General features: G+C 38.7%; 1 protein-coding gene across 10 annotated transcripts in view; it reads left to right on the top strand.

Annotated features, from left to right (window-relative positions):
* CAMK2D (calcium/calmodulin dependent protein kinase II delta) overlaps window positions 1–14880 on the top strand; it is a 337798-nt gene that overhangs the window by 287837 nt on the left and 35081 nt on the right. For 4 of the 10 annotated variants that reach the window (XM_049786924.1, XM_049786921.1, XM_049786922.1 and 1 more), the window contains exons 8-13: window positions 1022–1116; window positions 6377–6499; window positions 8346–8429; window positions 8808–8850; window positions 11762–11799; window positions 13074–13106. In XM_049786924.1, coding sequence (XP_049642881.1) covers window positions 1022–1116; window positions 6377–6499; window positions 8346–8429; window positions 8808–8850; window positions 11762–11799; window positions 13074–13106 — 416 coding nt within the window. The remainder of the gene's footprint in view (window positions 1–1021; window positions 1117–6376; window positions 6500–8345; window positions 8430–8807; window positions 8851–11761; window positions 11800–13073; window positions 13107–14880) is intronic. The other 6 variants (XM_049786925.1, XM_049786923.1, XM_049786919.1 and 3 more) reach the window with 3 other exon arrangements.

Genomic DNA, 14880 nt, shown 5'->3' with positions numbered 1-14880 from the left:
CCCCTGTACTTTACAAACAAGTCTTTAGGCAAACCAGACAGGATCTCTGTCTTCCTGTATATCCAGTACCTCCCTGTGTTAAGGAGACACAAGAAGAAAAAAAAAATCATATCAGTTGAGTTTCAGGCAATGTCAGACCTTCCACCAGGTAAAGAACTGCACAGTGTAGCACTGCAGTAGGGAGAGGGCTATCAGATCACAGAGCCAGAGAGACAACAGCAGCTCTCAGGAGGCATGTATATTCTGGGTATGATGGAAGGGCAAGTTAAAACTCTTGGGGGACTTTCTTTTACATTTAAAAATAACTAATTTGCAAAGTATATATTTATGAAGAAGATAAAGTCTAAGCATTTCTTAGGAAAGTGTATCTTTTCTCCTTGCTTATTATACCTTTCTGGAGTGTCTCAGGTATGTAATTTTCATTGAAAAATGCTGTTATTAAGGACTAATATTACTAAAACAAGAATATTTTCATCTCCTATGTCATTCATACTCCCAGGATCCCTGTGATTTAGAGTAGAACTTCTCCAACTTTTCCCATCTGCAGGACCAGCACTGTCCACAGACTAGCAGTTATAAACAAGGTCTGTAGTTATTCACACGAACTATAAGATCTGTAGTTATTCCGCCTGTCTACACCCCCAGGCTAGAGCCAGTTATGGACCAGTGGTTGAAGGCCACTGACTTAGAGCCTAAATTGACAACCTAGCCACCACTGCTCCACAGAAAGCCTATGAGGAGAGACAGAGCATGCACCATGTCGTCACAGCTCAGCCTGCACACTCTAAAGTCATACAGCACCTGAAAGGAAAAGACCTGATAGCCAGGGGCAAAAGAGAAATATCATCCAAGTGACAGACGGGTGCTGACCTGAGGGATGTCCTGCTTTTCCTTTCAGAAATTCTGGTCTCAGCACTGAGTTTCAGGGCACAGGGGAACACAATCTCTCAGATTTTCTGACAGTCTAGTTTTCTCTATGTGGATATTGACTCACCTACATGTTGCTTTGTCTCCCTTCCAGGTGTTATTCTCTATATCCTCCTGGTGGGCTACCCGCCGTTTTGGGATGAAGATCAGCACCGACTCTATCAGCAGATCAAGGCTGGAGCTTATGACGTATGTAACAAATGTCCTATCCCTTTAGATAGGGGTTTAGATTTATGGAATTGACTAAGAACTAGATTTTTTTCCTAATGCTATTTGGTTATCATTCCCATCCATTTCCCTTACTGTTTTTCTCTCTCTTAGGAAAAGGAAGTGAAGACTAAGAAACACTATACCTATATTCAGTTGAATTTCCTTTTAGCTCATTTTCTTGAAAGACAGAGGAAGATAGTTCAAAGTCTCTCTGAAGAAGGACATTGTTTCTCAACTAATTACAATTTTAGTGCATTTTATTTTTTGTTTGTTTGTTTTGTTTTGTTTGGGGGCCATACTCGGTGGCTCTCAGGGGTTATTCCTGGATCTCTACTCAGAAATCTTTCCTGGCAGGCTCGGGGACCATATGGGTTGCTGGAGCTTTAACCTGGGTCTGTTCCAGATCAGTCATGTGCCATGCAAATGTCCTACCTGCTATGCTATTGCTATGGCCCCCAATTTTAGTGTATTTTTTAACCTTTTATTTAATTTTATTTATTTGCTTTTCCGATAAAGATGTGTGAATATCAATGGGATTGAATTTTAGTGTATTTTAAAAGGGAGACATAAAGATGTTTGCCATAGCAATGATTCTGACTTGTTTCATTGAATTTCTAAATGCCTAAAAATTGGTGTTTTTAAATAAAATACCAAAACTACTTGAGAAATCCGTTGGCTCTATTATGTCAATTTGAACTGTTGTGCAAACTTTCATGTGATCAAAGTACCTGAAGATTAATATTTGGATACATTTCACTACCTTTAGATATATTCATCTGTTGTTTAGGAAATCATGTGTTATAAATACTTATTTTTCAACCCATCCATAATAGGATTTCCACTAAACAGTCTTAGCTCTGTATCCACCTATGAGTGGATTACTAAGAGGAGTTAGGATTAGTTTTGTAAGCTTGGCTTTAGTGAGAAATCTGAGATGTGAGTGAAATCCTACTGAGGCTCCTTCCCTCTGCTTCCTCTTCACACCAGCACTCCGACAGGCTGAGCCATAGGCGGATTCGGGCTGTGGTTCCCTGCTGCTGCTCCTGGGCTGTGAAAGTACTTAATGCTTCCTTTTGAGCCTTGACATATCTGCATGATAGCATCCTTTTCATGTGACACATTTCTAGTTTTTGATTTTTACAAAGCAATATTTTTAAGAACTAGCACATCAACTTTATTTTCAGCTCAAAGAGAAGATCTACTCAGAGAACTTGGATATTGTTAATTGTATTCTCTAAATGTTCAAAGTAATTTGTTACAGATAATATGCATATCATCTATTCTAGATGTTATTTATCAATACTCAGTGGAGGAATGTTAATTTCTCCACAAACACAACGGAACTTACGAAAGTAAATTCATACCAACATTCACCATTTAAGGTCATGATTCGTGGATTTGCCCACCTCCCTGGATGGGATTCAGTTCTTTTTTTTTTTTTAATTTTTTTATTTTGAATTATGAGAACAAAAGATGCAAAGAAAGAGGACAAGGTAACGTTATAGTGGAAGGACAATCACCCATAACATAATTCTCAGAAGAAGTCCCATTGCTGATATCTTAACTTTGAAGTTTCAGCCAAAGAACGTTAAGATAAAATAAAACAGAATCCATGTGCGATTATTTTGTCCCTCGAGTCCCCAGATTGTAGCACATTGTAATATTTCTTAACAGCACACAAGGCAATCTAAAGCCATCAAACTTACATAACTTCTTTAACATTAGAGGCATAGTATTTTTTTTTAATTTTTTTAAATTTTTTTTCTCTTTATTTGAATATCTTGATTATATAAATGATTGTGATAAGGTTTCAGTCATATAAAGAACACCCCTCTTCACCAGTGCAACATTCCCGCGACCAAAGTCCCAAATCTCCATCCATCCCACCCCACCCCCACCTGTACTCCAGACAGGCTTTCCAGTTTCCTCATTCATTCACTTGATTATGGTAGTTCTCAGTGTAGTTATTTCTATAACTGTGCTCACCACTCTTTGTGGTGAGCTTCATGGAGTGAGCTGGTGTTCCAGCTCTCCTCTAATTGTCTCTGAGGATTGTTACAAAAATGACTTTTATTTTTCTTAAAACCCATAGATGAGTGAGACTATTCTGCGTCTCTCTCTCCTTCTGACTTATTTCACTGAGCATGATAGATTCCATGTACATCCATGTATAGGAAAATTTCATGACTTCATCTCTCCTGACGGCTGCATAATATTCCATTGTGTATATGTACCACAGTTTCTTTAGCCATTCGTCTGTTGAAGGGCATCTTGGTTGTTTCCAGAGCCTGGCTATTGTGAATAGTGCTGCAATAAATATAGGTGTGAGGAAGGGGTTTTTGTATTGTATTCTTGTGTTCCTAGGGTATATCCCTAGGAGTGGAATAGCTGGGTCGAATGGGAGTTCAATTTCCAGATTTTGAAGGAACCTCCATATCGCTTTCCATAGAGGCTGTACTAGACGGCATTCCCACCAGCAGTGGATAAGAGTTCCTTTCTCTCCACATCCCCGCCAGCACTGATTGTTCTCATTCTTTGTGATGTGTGCCAATCTCTGTGGTGTGAGGTGGTATCTCATCCTTGTTTTGATTTGCATCTCTCTGATGATTAGTGACGAGGAGCATTTTTTCATGTGTCTTTTGGCCATTTGTATTTCTTTTTTATCAAAGTGTCTGTTCATTTCTTCTCCCCATTTTTTTGATGGGATTAGATGTTTTTTTATTTTTTTGTAAAGTTCTGTCAGTGCCCTGTATATTTTGGATATTAGCCCCTTATCTGAAGGATGTTGGGTGAATAGTTTCTCCCACTCAGTGGGTGACTCTTGTATCCTGGGCACTATTTCTTTTGAGGTGCAGAAGCTTCTCAGTTTAATGTATTCCCATCTGTTAATCTCTGCTTCCATTTGTTTGGAAAGTGCAGTTTCCTCCTTGAAGATACCTTTAGTCTCAATGTCATGGAGTGTTTTACCGACGGGTTGTTCTATATACCTTATGGTATCTGGTCTGATATCAAGGTCTTTAATCCATTTGGATTTTACCTTCGTACATGATGTTAACTGGGGGTCTATGTTCGCTTTTTTGCAAGTGGCTAACCAGTTCTGCCAGCACCACTTGTTGAAGAGATTTTCCCTGCTCCACTTAGGATTTCTTGCTCCTTTGTCAAAAATTAGGTAATTGTATGCCTGGGGAATGTTCTCTGAGAACTCAAGCCTACTCCACTGATCTGAGGGTCTGTCTTTATTCCAATACCATGCTGTTTTAATAACTATTGCTTTGTAGTACAGTTTAAAGTTGGGGAAAGTAATGCCTCCCATTTTCCTTTTCCCTAGGAGTGCTTTAGCTATTCGAGGATGTTTATTGTTCCAGATGAACTTCATAAGTGTTTGATCCACTTCTTTGAAGAATGTCATGGGTATTTTTAAGGGGATCACATTAAATCTGTATAATGCTTTGGGGAGTATTGAGGCATAGTATTTTTTACATTTACATGTACATGAATATTAGCTTAAGTTAACCTCAAATTTTAAGTGGGTGCGTTTTAAGGATTAGAGTCAAAGGAGCACAGTAAAAACGTTGTTAGAGTAGCAATTGTTGTTTGCATAGGCCCACCAAAATATGAGAGGCATGGAAAGGAATAACCTTGGCCTAAATACAAAGAGATCCTACCCCTGAAGTTTCCTGGCATAAGACCAGCTCTAGGCTTCAGGCAAGTTATTGTCCGATCCAAGACATTGTCCGTAGTGCCAACACACTTTTCACATAGTCTTTGTTGTTGGTATCATGTTTCTGTATTAAAGATTCTGGAATCTGCATGTCCTACATTGAAGTCATGATGTGGAGTGTCTTCTCGTTTCACCTCACCATGAAAGGTCAATGCAGGAAGCCCTTTCCTGTAAGCAGGTTGTTGTTGTTAAGTCTTCTCAGTGTTAAGGGAAGTCTCTTTTGAGCAGGACGATGTCTGAGCAGTGGTAGGGTCTTCCGTGGTAGAGGATTGCTTCCAGGTGATGTTATAGACAAACCTCACAATTAAGGGGCAATACAGCAAGCCCTGTCCAGCAAGCAGGTCATTGTTCTTGTTGTCTTCTCAGTGTTAAGGGGTGTTTCTTTTGAGTAGATGTCAGAGCAGCTGTAGGGTCTTCCCTGGTACAGGAATGCCACCAGGTGATGTTATATACAACCTTGGATGTTTTGTAAATGTCTTCTGTAGATCAAGGGGTGAATGGAGAATGCCCATTCTTCTGAGGCCTGTGCCTGGTCTTTATGTCAATGTTCAGGGTGTAAGGTCTCATTGCACTACAAGATTTGTGTGTTCCGATCTCTATTAGATAAGAACCTATTGGTATGTATAGTATTTTCCCATTTTAGTGTGCCTAAGCAAACAAGAAATAAAGCCACGTGGTGCTATCAGATATATGGGAGCGTAAGAATATTTCCAACAAGACCCATGACTTGGTTCAAACATAAGCATTAAACTGAGGGATTCTTTCACACCAAATTCCATATTGAGCAGTTCACAAAGAGAAGATAAAAAACATGGGGGGGGGGATCATCACTGTATAAGAAAATATTCAGCAAAAGTTTATAGACGTCAAAGAAAACACCCATAAAATGTTGAAAACATATAAGTGTCTTTTTTATGCCTTTTAAAATAGTTGGGTGGGTGTTAACTCCAGGGCACCACTTTGGTCTGTGACTTAGGACTCTACAGTACTTAAGTTAGAAAGGGTAAATGAGGAGTAATGATGATAGGAATTAAAGAAGTTAAAGAGAAATATGAACTTATGAAGGGGTATGCAAAAGGGCAGAGTACAAAATGGACATTCTGCATGCATAAAAACATAATTCAATGATAGTGAGTACTATTAATGTTTCTTGTGTGAGTACTATTAATGAAAATATAGACTGGACAGAGATTACCAGTGACTTCAAGAAGCTGGGAGGCCAGAAGTTCAGAGCCCCACCCAGACCCTCCCTAAGGAGCTGAATGGATAATGGGGGAAGGCCTAGGGTACCTTCAAGCTCCACCAAGGGACCCAACTCACCGGCTTGCCCAGGCATGTGGCCCGGGAAAGCCCTGGAGATCTGGAGCAAGGCGGTAGAGGGGTGCTGGTGTTACCCAAGTCCAGCATCCCCACTAGGCCTGGTCAAGCAGGCCTTCGGCATGGTGGGGGCCTGCCAAACCTCCTCCTGCTAGACTCCGGGATCCAGTTCTTAAACTCTCTTAACTTTTATTTTTGAAGTTTCCATCACCTGAGTGGGACACAGTGACTCCTGAAGCCAAAGACCTTATCAATAAGATGCTGACCATCAACCCTGCCAAGCGCATCACAGCCTCAGAGGCGCTGAAGCACCCATGGATCTGCGTAAGTGCCCATGTACTAAGACCTTAGGAGCTAAAAGGAAAAACAAGATATTCTATATTCATTTTTTCATGAATTAGAAATAACTTTTGCAGGGCAAGACAATTGAGGGTAAATGCATTTTTTTAGGCATTTAACCTCTCACCCCTCCAAATGTAATAGTGTTTTTTGGTATACCCCCCAATTGTAATGATAAAAAAGACTATTTTGTGGAGCAATGTGTGCTTTATAGAGATTGCTAAATTAATATTGCCTAGATTAGCTTACGGAATGAGTATCCTAATACTTATTGATAAGCCATGAACAGACTAAAATTATTGATTCAATGATGAACTCTATTCCAGAAGAAAAGATCCAAGTTCCATTACATCTTATTGGGTAGTTTATAAAAAGAATAGGTTTGGGAAGCTGAGAGTCAGGTTTTCTACAATAGCCATCAGAAATTGAATCTTCTTTAAAAGTACAGAAAAACATACTGGGAAATACTTGAAGATTTCAATAAATTTTCAGAAATGATCATTGACTTTGGGGCAATAAATATGGGCCCAAGTAGACAAACAGCACAGTCCAGCAAATGTGAGCAAAGATCATCTGGGAAGCTGCTGATACTCATTTCTGTATTTTCCATAGCCAAAGGCCACAGTCTTATTATAGGGATCCTGGACAGAATCAATCTTCCATTGCTCGGGTACTTCTGTATTGAAGGCATTAGTGCTCCCTCCACCTCACTTCTGACTTTGTGTTCTGCGGCAACCTTGATCTGAAACCATTGCATCAATAAGTCTTCCAGAGACCACTCTTATTACAGTCCTTCTATTTTAGTGTAGTTCTCTTACTGTGCCTGACACATATAGTTAAATTTCATCATAGGTATGCACAGATATGGAAGCATATGTGCATAGATATATGGGTCAGTACTAATTATAGCTTCCCAGCAGTCATTTGAAACATATCTTCTAGAATGTGGGGGGCTCTCATTCCTGCATATCCCACTATAAGGGTGCTAGTACCTTGATAAAGTTGAGACTGGGTCTTTTTTTAACTTTTTCTTTTTTTTATCTTTCTTTTTTTGGTAGTGGGGGCTTTTTTGGGTCATACCTGGCAGTGTTCAGAGATTACTCCTGACTCTGCTCACAGATTACTTCTGTCAAGTTCAGGGGACCATGTGGGATCGTACTCAGGTTGGCCATGTGCAAGACAAATGCCCTACCCACTGAACTATTGCTCTGGCCCCTGGTCTTGTTTTTCTATTAAAAACTTATTACTTGGGACCAGAACGGTGGCGCAAAGGGTAGGGCGTTGCCTTGCATGCACTAGCCTAGGACAGATCATAGTTTGATCCCCCAATGTCCCATATGGTCCCCAAAGCCAGGAGTGATTTCTGAGTGCATAGCCAGGAGTAACCCCTGAGCGGCATTGGGTTTGGCCCAAAAACCAAAAAATAAAAATAAAGAAAAAAAATATATATATATTACTTATAGAATGTAATAGGAACAGTTGAGAATGATACAGGAATAGCAACATAAGCTTGAAATTTGCAGAGGAAATTTCATAGTACCATGTTTTCGTATAATAATATCATACTCTTTATAGATTTTTTTTTTATAATTTGGTTTTTGGGCCACTCTCTGCAGTGTTCAGAGCTTACCCCTGGCTCTATGCTCAGGGATCACTCCTTGCAAGCTCAGGGGAAGCTGAGTTCCCCCTGAGTTCCTGGAATTGAACTGGTTTGGCCACATGCAAGGCAAGCACCCTATCTGCAGTACTATAGCTCCAGCCTACATCATGCTTTTTATGGCTCAGTCTGTTTTGCTTCTCTTCAGGTGACTGTCTCTATTCCTTCTTTCAGCAACGTTCTACTGTGGCTTCCATGATGCACCGGCAGGAGACCGTGGATTGCTTGAAGAAGTTTAATGCACGAAGGAAACTAAAAGTAAGACACTGTATAATGATGTGGGAGTTAAGTCACAAGAGACAGAGATGAGAGGAGACTTAGGAAAGACTTCTAGATTTTTAATGTTGGGTCTTGAGGAAAGAGAAGGAAACCCTGGAATTGGGCTTCCAGGAAAGTAGTATCCAAGCAGAAATGGAGGCTGGGGCATTTCCCTTCTAGGTTGAGCAGCTGTGTAATGGGACAGTCAGCATCTGGCCACACATAGGAGGCAACTTTTCTCTCAGGAAACCAGACACAATCCCCTCACACCTCTGACTGAAACAAAGGCTGGGAGAAGAGTCATTACCCAACACCGTCTATTCACTGAACTTGCAGTCTGGCAGTGCCGAAGTTAATTTTGTATTGTTTCTCTCACAGGGTGCCATCTTGACAACTATGCTGGCTACACGGAATTTTTCAGGTACTTGTGTCAAGAACTCTGCTTCTTAGCTTCTGCCCTCCCATTCCATAGACTTAGAGAATAAGGGGGCAATGAGGAGGGCTCTAGTAACCAGCAAAACACATTTGAGGGATGTCAAGTGGTTATTATGAATTCCTTCCATGGCAAGAGCTTCGCTTAGCACACTGCTAGGAGTAGGCTGAGTCTTCTCAGTCCCAAGAGGCTCCTGGCTGTACACTTTACCAGAACCCCCCCACCCCCCACCCTTTACCCTCCTGACTCTGCACTTTACCAGAGCTGGGATGCACATGAGCCTGGAAATCTGTGCTCTGTCACCTTGAAGCTCAGTATTAATCAATATTTTGAAAATAAATTGCAGTTTTTGAAAGACCACCATAATAGAAAGAAGATTGATTCTTAGGCCTGAGTTCTTTGAAAAGTACTATAGTGTCCTGGCTATGAGAAGAGCTACTCTGGAAGGTGTCTAAAGGTACAGGGAAATGTTTAGAGAGCCCTTCTGTTGGGTTAGAGAACAATGGATGTTCCTCAAAATGATTCCAGTCTGAAATCAGGTTTGCCCCATAAGGCACTAAACAAATTTAACAATAGGAAGCACTGTCTAAATTGTATATATGTAGAAATCCTAGGCATTCTGGGAGCTCTGTTTTGTGATAGGTTATTGCAATAGGCACTTCCCTCATGTCCCCTTTTGGTAACAGTTGGTCATTCTTACGGATGGAGAGGAACTAATAAGCAGCAGCACAGTTGGCATGGCCAGCAGCTGCCAGGCTGGCTTTCTCTGGGTGGAACAGTCATCAGACAATTGAGCCCCCTAAAAATCAGCATACTTACTGTTTGCATTCTTCCGATTCCTAGTTGTTTTCGGTTGTACAAAGTGGTTTCCTTTTGTCTCTCTCCCACTGCCTTTAGTTCTTGACTGTGAAGTGCTATAAGGTTTTCCAAAGGCTTCCCCTGAGCACCCTTAAACACCAACAGCAGTATCTTGAGTAATGCTACCATTTGAGGGAGTCTGTTAGTTACTTGTATTGTGTCCAATCTGTCCACTGTAATAAAATCTTGTTACTGCCTTTGTCAAGTTAACTGTTTTGATAAGAGTTTACATAGTTGCCATTTTTCTAGGTGAGTTCAATGTCATCTCATTAAATGTTTACTTCATCGTACTATGTGTACATATTATATCATGAGCCCCAGCAGTTAGTGAATCCGTAGACAAGTTTACTTAGTCAATCAATGACTAACCTGAAAAAAACAACTCTAGAATTGAGATTATGTACTTGTGCTAGTCTTAAATACACTTCTGTAGGCATGAATTGGGCTATTTTAAAATATGCATCTATATAGAGAAGCTGTTTATTTTATCTTTCTTTCATCATTGTAAGAACTAAAATTTCATAACTAACATTAGATTTTTAAATCATTTCTAAAAACGTTCGCATGACAAAAAAATTTCTGTGTTAATCCATCACCTCAGAGCCATTGAATAGCATTAGACTGAGTTCCATCTTGTAGCTGATCGTGCATTTCCAGTTTTGAATATTTGGTTCATTCTGTTTCATTGCCAAACCTGCTCTCAAAAGTAATTTGTCCATAACTATATTGTTATAAAGTTGTTATTTTTTTTCTTTTCTCCCTTTATGTGGAATGTGTTTCTTGTGAGGTAAGGCTAACAGAAACCAAAAGGGACATTTCTGCATCTCCAAGGCCCAATTGCTGCTTTCCCAGATCATTGTCTTCTCTTTGCTTGCTCTCACAATCCCAGTAATTCTGAATTTGCTTTCTAACCTATTAACTGTCACAGGATATACTTACATTGCTTTAGAACTCCAAGCAAATGCCACTGTAGCTAAGGCCACTATTTCTCAGAGTCCTGATTAATGATACTATAATAGATTTGGTACTAAAGATTAAGTAAAATTAACTTTTATGGATTTCTCAAAGATATGTAAATGATACCAAATTGATATCAAAATAATGTCCTATAAGATGTCAGGAAATTACATGTTCATTATGGCTAGCTACTCAATTCTCTTAGAGCTAGGTATTTAATTCCATTGCAACATTCAATTTTGATGTTTTGAATTATATAATTAACATTAAGTGGAAGCATAAATGTGTATTTTGTTCTGCATATTTGTGAATGTTCTACTTTTAGTGTACTGATTGTTATGGACAGTTATATAATCTATTCACTGCATTTGTACTAGTCTATTTTTGAAAGGATTTATTTCACCTTTATATTTATTCAAGAAGTTTATTGAAAAAAAAACAAAATAAGGTTTCATACAAAATAATATACTTCAAGAGTTCTTTTTGAAGCATAAAAGAATACACAGTGCTTCTTGTGTGTCCAGTTGCTGAGCATTGAAAAAATTTGCTCTAGGTCATTAATATACTACTTCATTTTAAATAATTATCGATAACTTTCAGTAAAAATAAAAGATCCTCTTTAGCCAGAGCAAATTTTCACCAATGAGTTTGTTTCCAGCCTCGAATGAGGCAAACTTCCATGGCAGAACTGATGTGCTCACCACACTGGTGAGAATGAACATGTAATCCAATCTGTCAGCTGATGTCTGAAGACGGAAATCAACTTTCTGGATTAAAAATGTGAAGTCCAGTTAAAGTTCCAGTATCCTTTTGCATCCAACAGTGAATTAAATGGCCAGTGACTTAACTGGCTAGTGTTCAAGTATGTGCTGTGAGTAACATACAAATTTCATTCTAAATTTGATGTGGCAAAACAGAGAAAAGTGATACTGAGTTTCACTATCCTGTAAGCTCCCACTCATCAGTGTGACCTTAGTAACTTGGCATATATTGGCCATTATTCAGTGAAGGTGGTAGAAGGAAACATATGGTGGCCACATTTCAATGAACAACTCACTGAACTTATGTCACTCTCATTTTACAGCAGCCAAGAGTCTGCTGAAGAAACCAGATGGAGTAAAGGTAAGTTCACCCACTGCTAGATCCTTTTAAACTGTTAATTCTTAAGTCTTAGGTGTTTTTGTGTATAGTTTTTGAAGTCCCCAATGATTGCCTGTTCAATTCAGTACCCAAAGTATATAACCCACAGAAAATATATAGATATCAACCATGACAACATCATGTTTTCATATGGCATTGCTATAAATTTAATGTCTCTGTCCTCAACTTTACTAGTGTATCAAGCCCTAACTTTCATGGTAACTTGAAAAAATCTATGAAAACCAAATGTATTTCCAGATAGTATTGCCATGTTCTGGAAGTCTGCTTAAATGCATAGCTTAAAAAATCCTAAATCTTTTGGTCTGGGCAAATGAATGTCAAATGATGAAATGCTTCTATTTCTGTAGTTTTCGCAAGGTTTTCGTTATCCCCATGTATTTGTCATAAGGCCTTGAGACATACCTAATGTGATATTTTGAATAATCAGCAATTTTTTCTGAGAGATAAAAGCATGATATTTTGACTTCCTTAACAAAATCAGACAGTTTATATTCTATTGACTTTTATTTAGTTTCCTGCAAAGTTTTCTTTAATTGAATGCTGCGTTTCCTTTGTTATCTTTCTGGCAAATTTCTTAAATTGACTTATTCTTTTAATTCTTTTCCTTCTCTTCCCATGGCAGATACAAACTGTCCTCATGAATACTTCACCATTCTTGGGAATTAGTTACTAGTTTCATAATTGAACTTGACCCAGAGTTAGGTGGTTGTTCCTTTGGCAGAAATGACACAGACAGCCAATTGTCCCTTGTGTTCATCATGCACAGCCATTTCTGCCCCACTGTCCATGTGTGGTTGTGGAATTTCCAGAGCTATATGCTGACCTTGTGGTTTTCCTTTAAGCTGTCTTCGATATGGTTGCTTTTTTCAGTCTCTAATGTTTTCCTCTTTCTGACCTGATTAGTCCATTTTGATTTCAGTGGTAATTACTGATGTCTGCTTTTTCCTCAATGTTTCATTGGTGAAAGCTGTTGAGTGGCAGATTTTTCAAATGTTCCCGTCTCCTGTGTTTTTCTGTCCTGTTCAGTGATGCAGAGCTCACAGGTGCTTGGAGAGATTGGTTTTCACTAATACCCTGATAGGAAGAAATAGTTCCAGAACTTATTTCTTCCAGTCATCCTAAAGTTGCCCTTGAAAGACACTTTTCCTGTGCTCCAATATTTTTGGAACTCTAAAAATTCAACCGGTCATCTTTTTTTTTTTCTCTTTTCCTTTCTCTTTGACTGGTCAATTCAGAAAAGGAAATCCAGTTCGAGTGTTCAGATGATGGTGAGGATCTTTATCTGCTAGATTTCATCTCCCATTAAAAATTCAAACTTAGAACATAGCAAAATCTCATTTACCTGAGTTATGTGAGTGGAAAAAGTATAGGTACATGACAGATTAGTGTTAATTAAAATACCGTACATAGTGTTCACAAAGTTATGGGGGTTTTGTCAGAACTCTATTTTTAAAAAAAATATGTAAAATTTGGAGTCAGAGAAATAATTTTTGATCACCAAGGATGTGACTCCAAAATAATAATATGTAAAAATGTATACCTTCATCTACATACTAGCAAAGTTGAACTTTCTCCTGGAAACTGAGAAGTGAAAAACCACTCCTATTTTTTCAAAACAATGAACAAAATGACAAAAAAAATGATACTCTGTGAAATATAAGAATCGTGTGAACTATTATAGTGGAATGCCTTTAGAAGAAACTGAAATATTTGGGGCCAGAAAGATAGTACAGTGGGTAGGGCATTTGTCTTGCACTCAGCTAACTTGGGTTCAATCACTAGCAAGTCCTGAGTACTGTCAGGTGTGGCCCAAAACAAACAAACAAAAAAAAAATGGGTGTATTTTTTCCAGGTCTCATAAGAATATTTTAGGGCCTCAAAAGAAAGAGATTATCAAAATAGATGTTTGAGCCCATTAGCTATAATTTAGAAATTCTCCTACTAGTAAATTAATGAACCTTCTAAATTTGCCATATATTAAGTTATTTAACCAATCTTAGCTACAAGGAAAAAATATTTCAAGTACCCCTTTAAACAGGACCCTGTTTAAAGCCTGGGGCATGAGTTCACTGCACTTACTTGTGCTGTGCACTCGAGGTAGAGGGAAAGCAGGGAACGGAAGACAGAGGACACAGGCGGTGTGCAGAGTGTGCAGAGGCATGAGTGAGCATGTACCTGAATGCTGCGTATCTATGCACAGAAGCTGTTTCCACTAAAATAAAGAAGTTCTTGACATGCACATCATGGCTGATAAAAAGCAAGTCATACTCAAAGCAGAATTAAAACCTCAGCAGATTTCTCTCCTTTTGCATCCATAGATAAACACTGATTCGGAGCACATTAAGTGTGTGTGGGACCTGAACTATAGTTACCTCTGCTCATCAGTAGAAAGTTATGTTTTGCCACGTACACTTTTAGAATAGGAGAATTCTGTTTTCTCCTGTGTTTTATATTAACCAACTCTGAATTTGGACTCCCCTTTTAAAAGGTTCTAGCACTTCTGTTTGGCTATGACATTATGTTTTTGGTTAAATTCTGGGCACTTTTATTTAAAGAATAAGCAGATCTGAAAAATTTAGATGGCTGGTTTTACATTTCAAAGTGGGGGGTTTCATTATAAGAAGGACACACAATGTCTCAATTTCCAGTAAGACACACACAATAATGCACGGTGTTCTAGCTTACTTAAAAAATTACTGATATCCAAGAATCACACGAATGTCAATGGAAAAACAGTGCCACAGACAAAAAATGAATGGCTTTATTCTTCTATATTCCTTTCAATTTGAATGTCAAGTAATATATGGATATAAAATATATAAAGAATTACCAGAAATCCAAACAATTAAATGACTGGGGAGCAGTCATTTATTTCCTACAGTGTATGTTTCCCTTAAACATAGATGAAAGAACATCTGCACTAAAATTATAGAATATATTCCCCTTTGATCATGCCCCATATATCTACATAATAGGGGTCGAGGCAGTTGTACAGTGGGCAGGACACTTGCCTTGCAGGTAGATGACCTGAGTTCTATCCCT

The sequence above is a fragment of the Suncus etruscus genome, chromosome 14, assembly GCF_024139225.1.
Source record: "Suncus etruscus isolate mSunEtr1 chromosome 14, mSunEtr1.pri.cur, whole genome shotgun sequence".
Taxonomy (NCBI): Eukaryota; Metazoa; Chordata; class Mammalia; order Eulipotyphla; family Soricidae; genus Suncus; species Suncus etruscus.
Note: the sequence above shows the minus strand (reverse complement) of the source record. Positions and strands in the feature narration are given on the sequence as shown.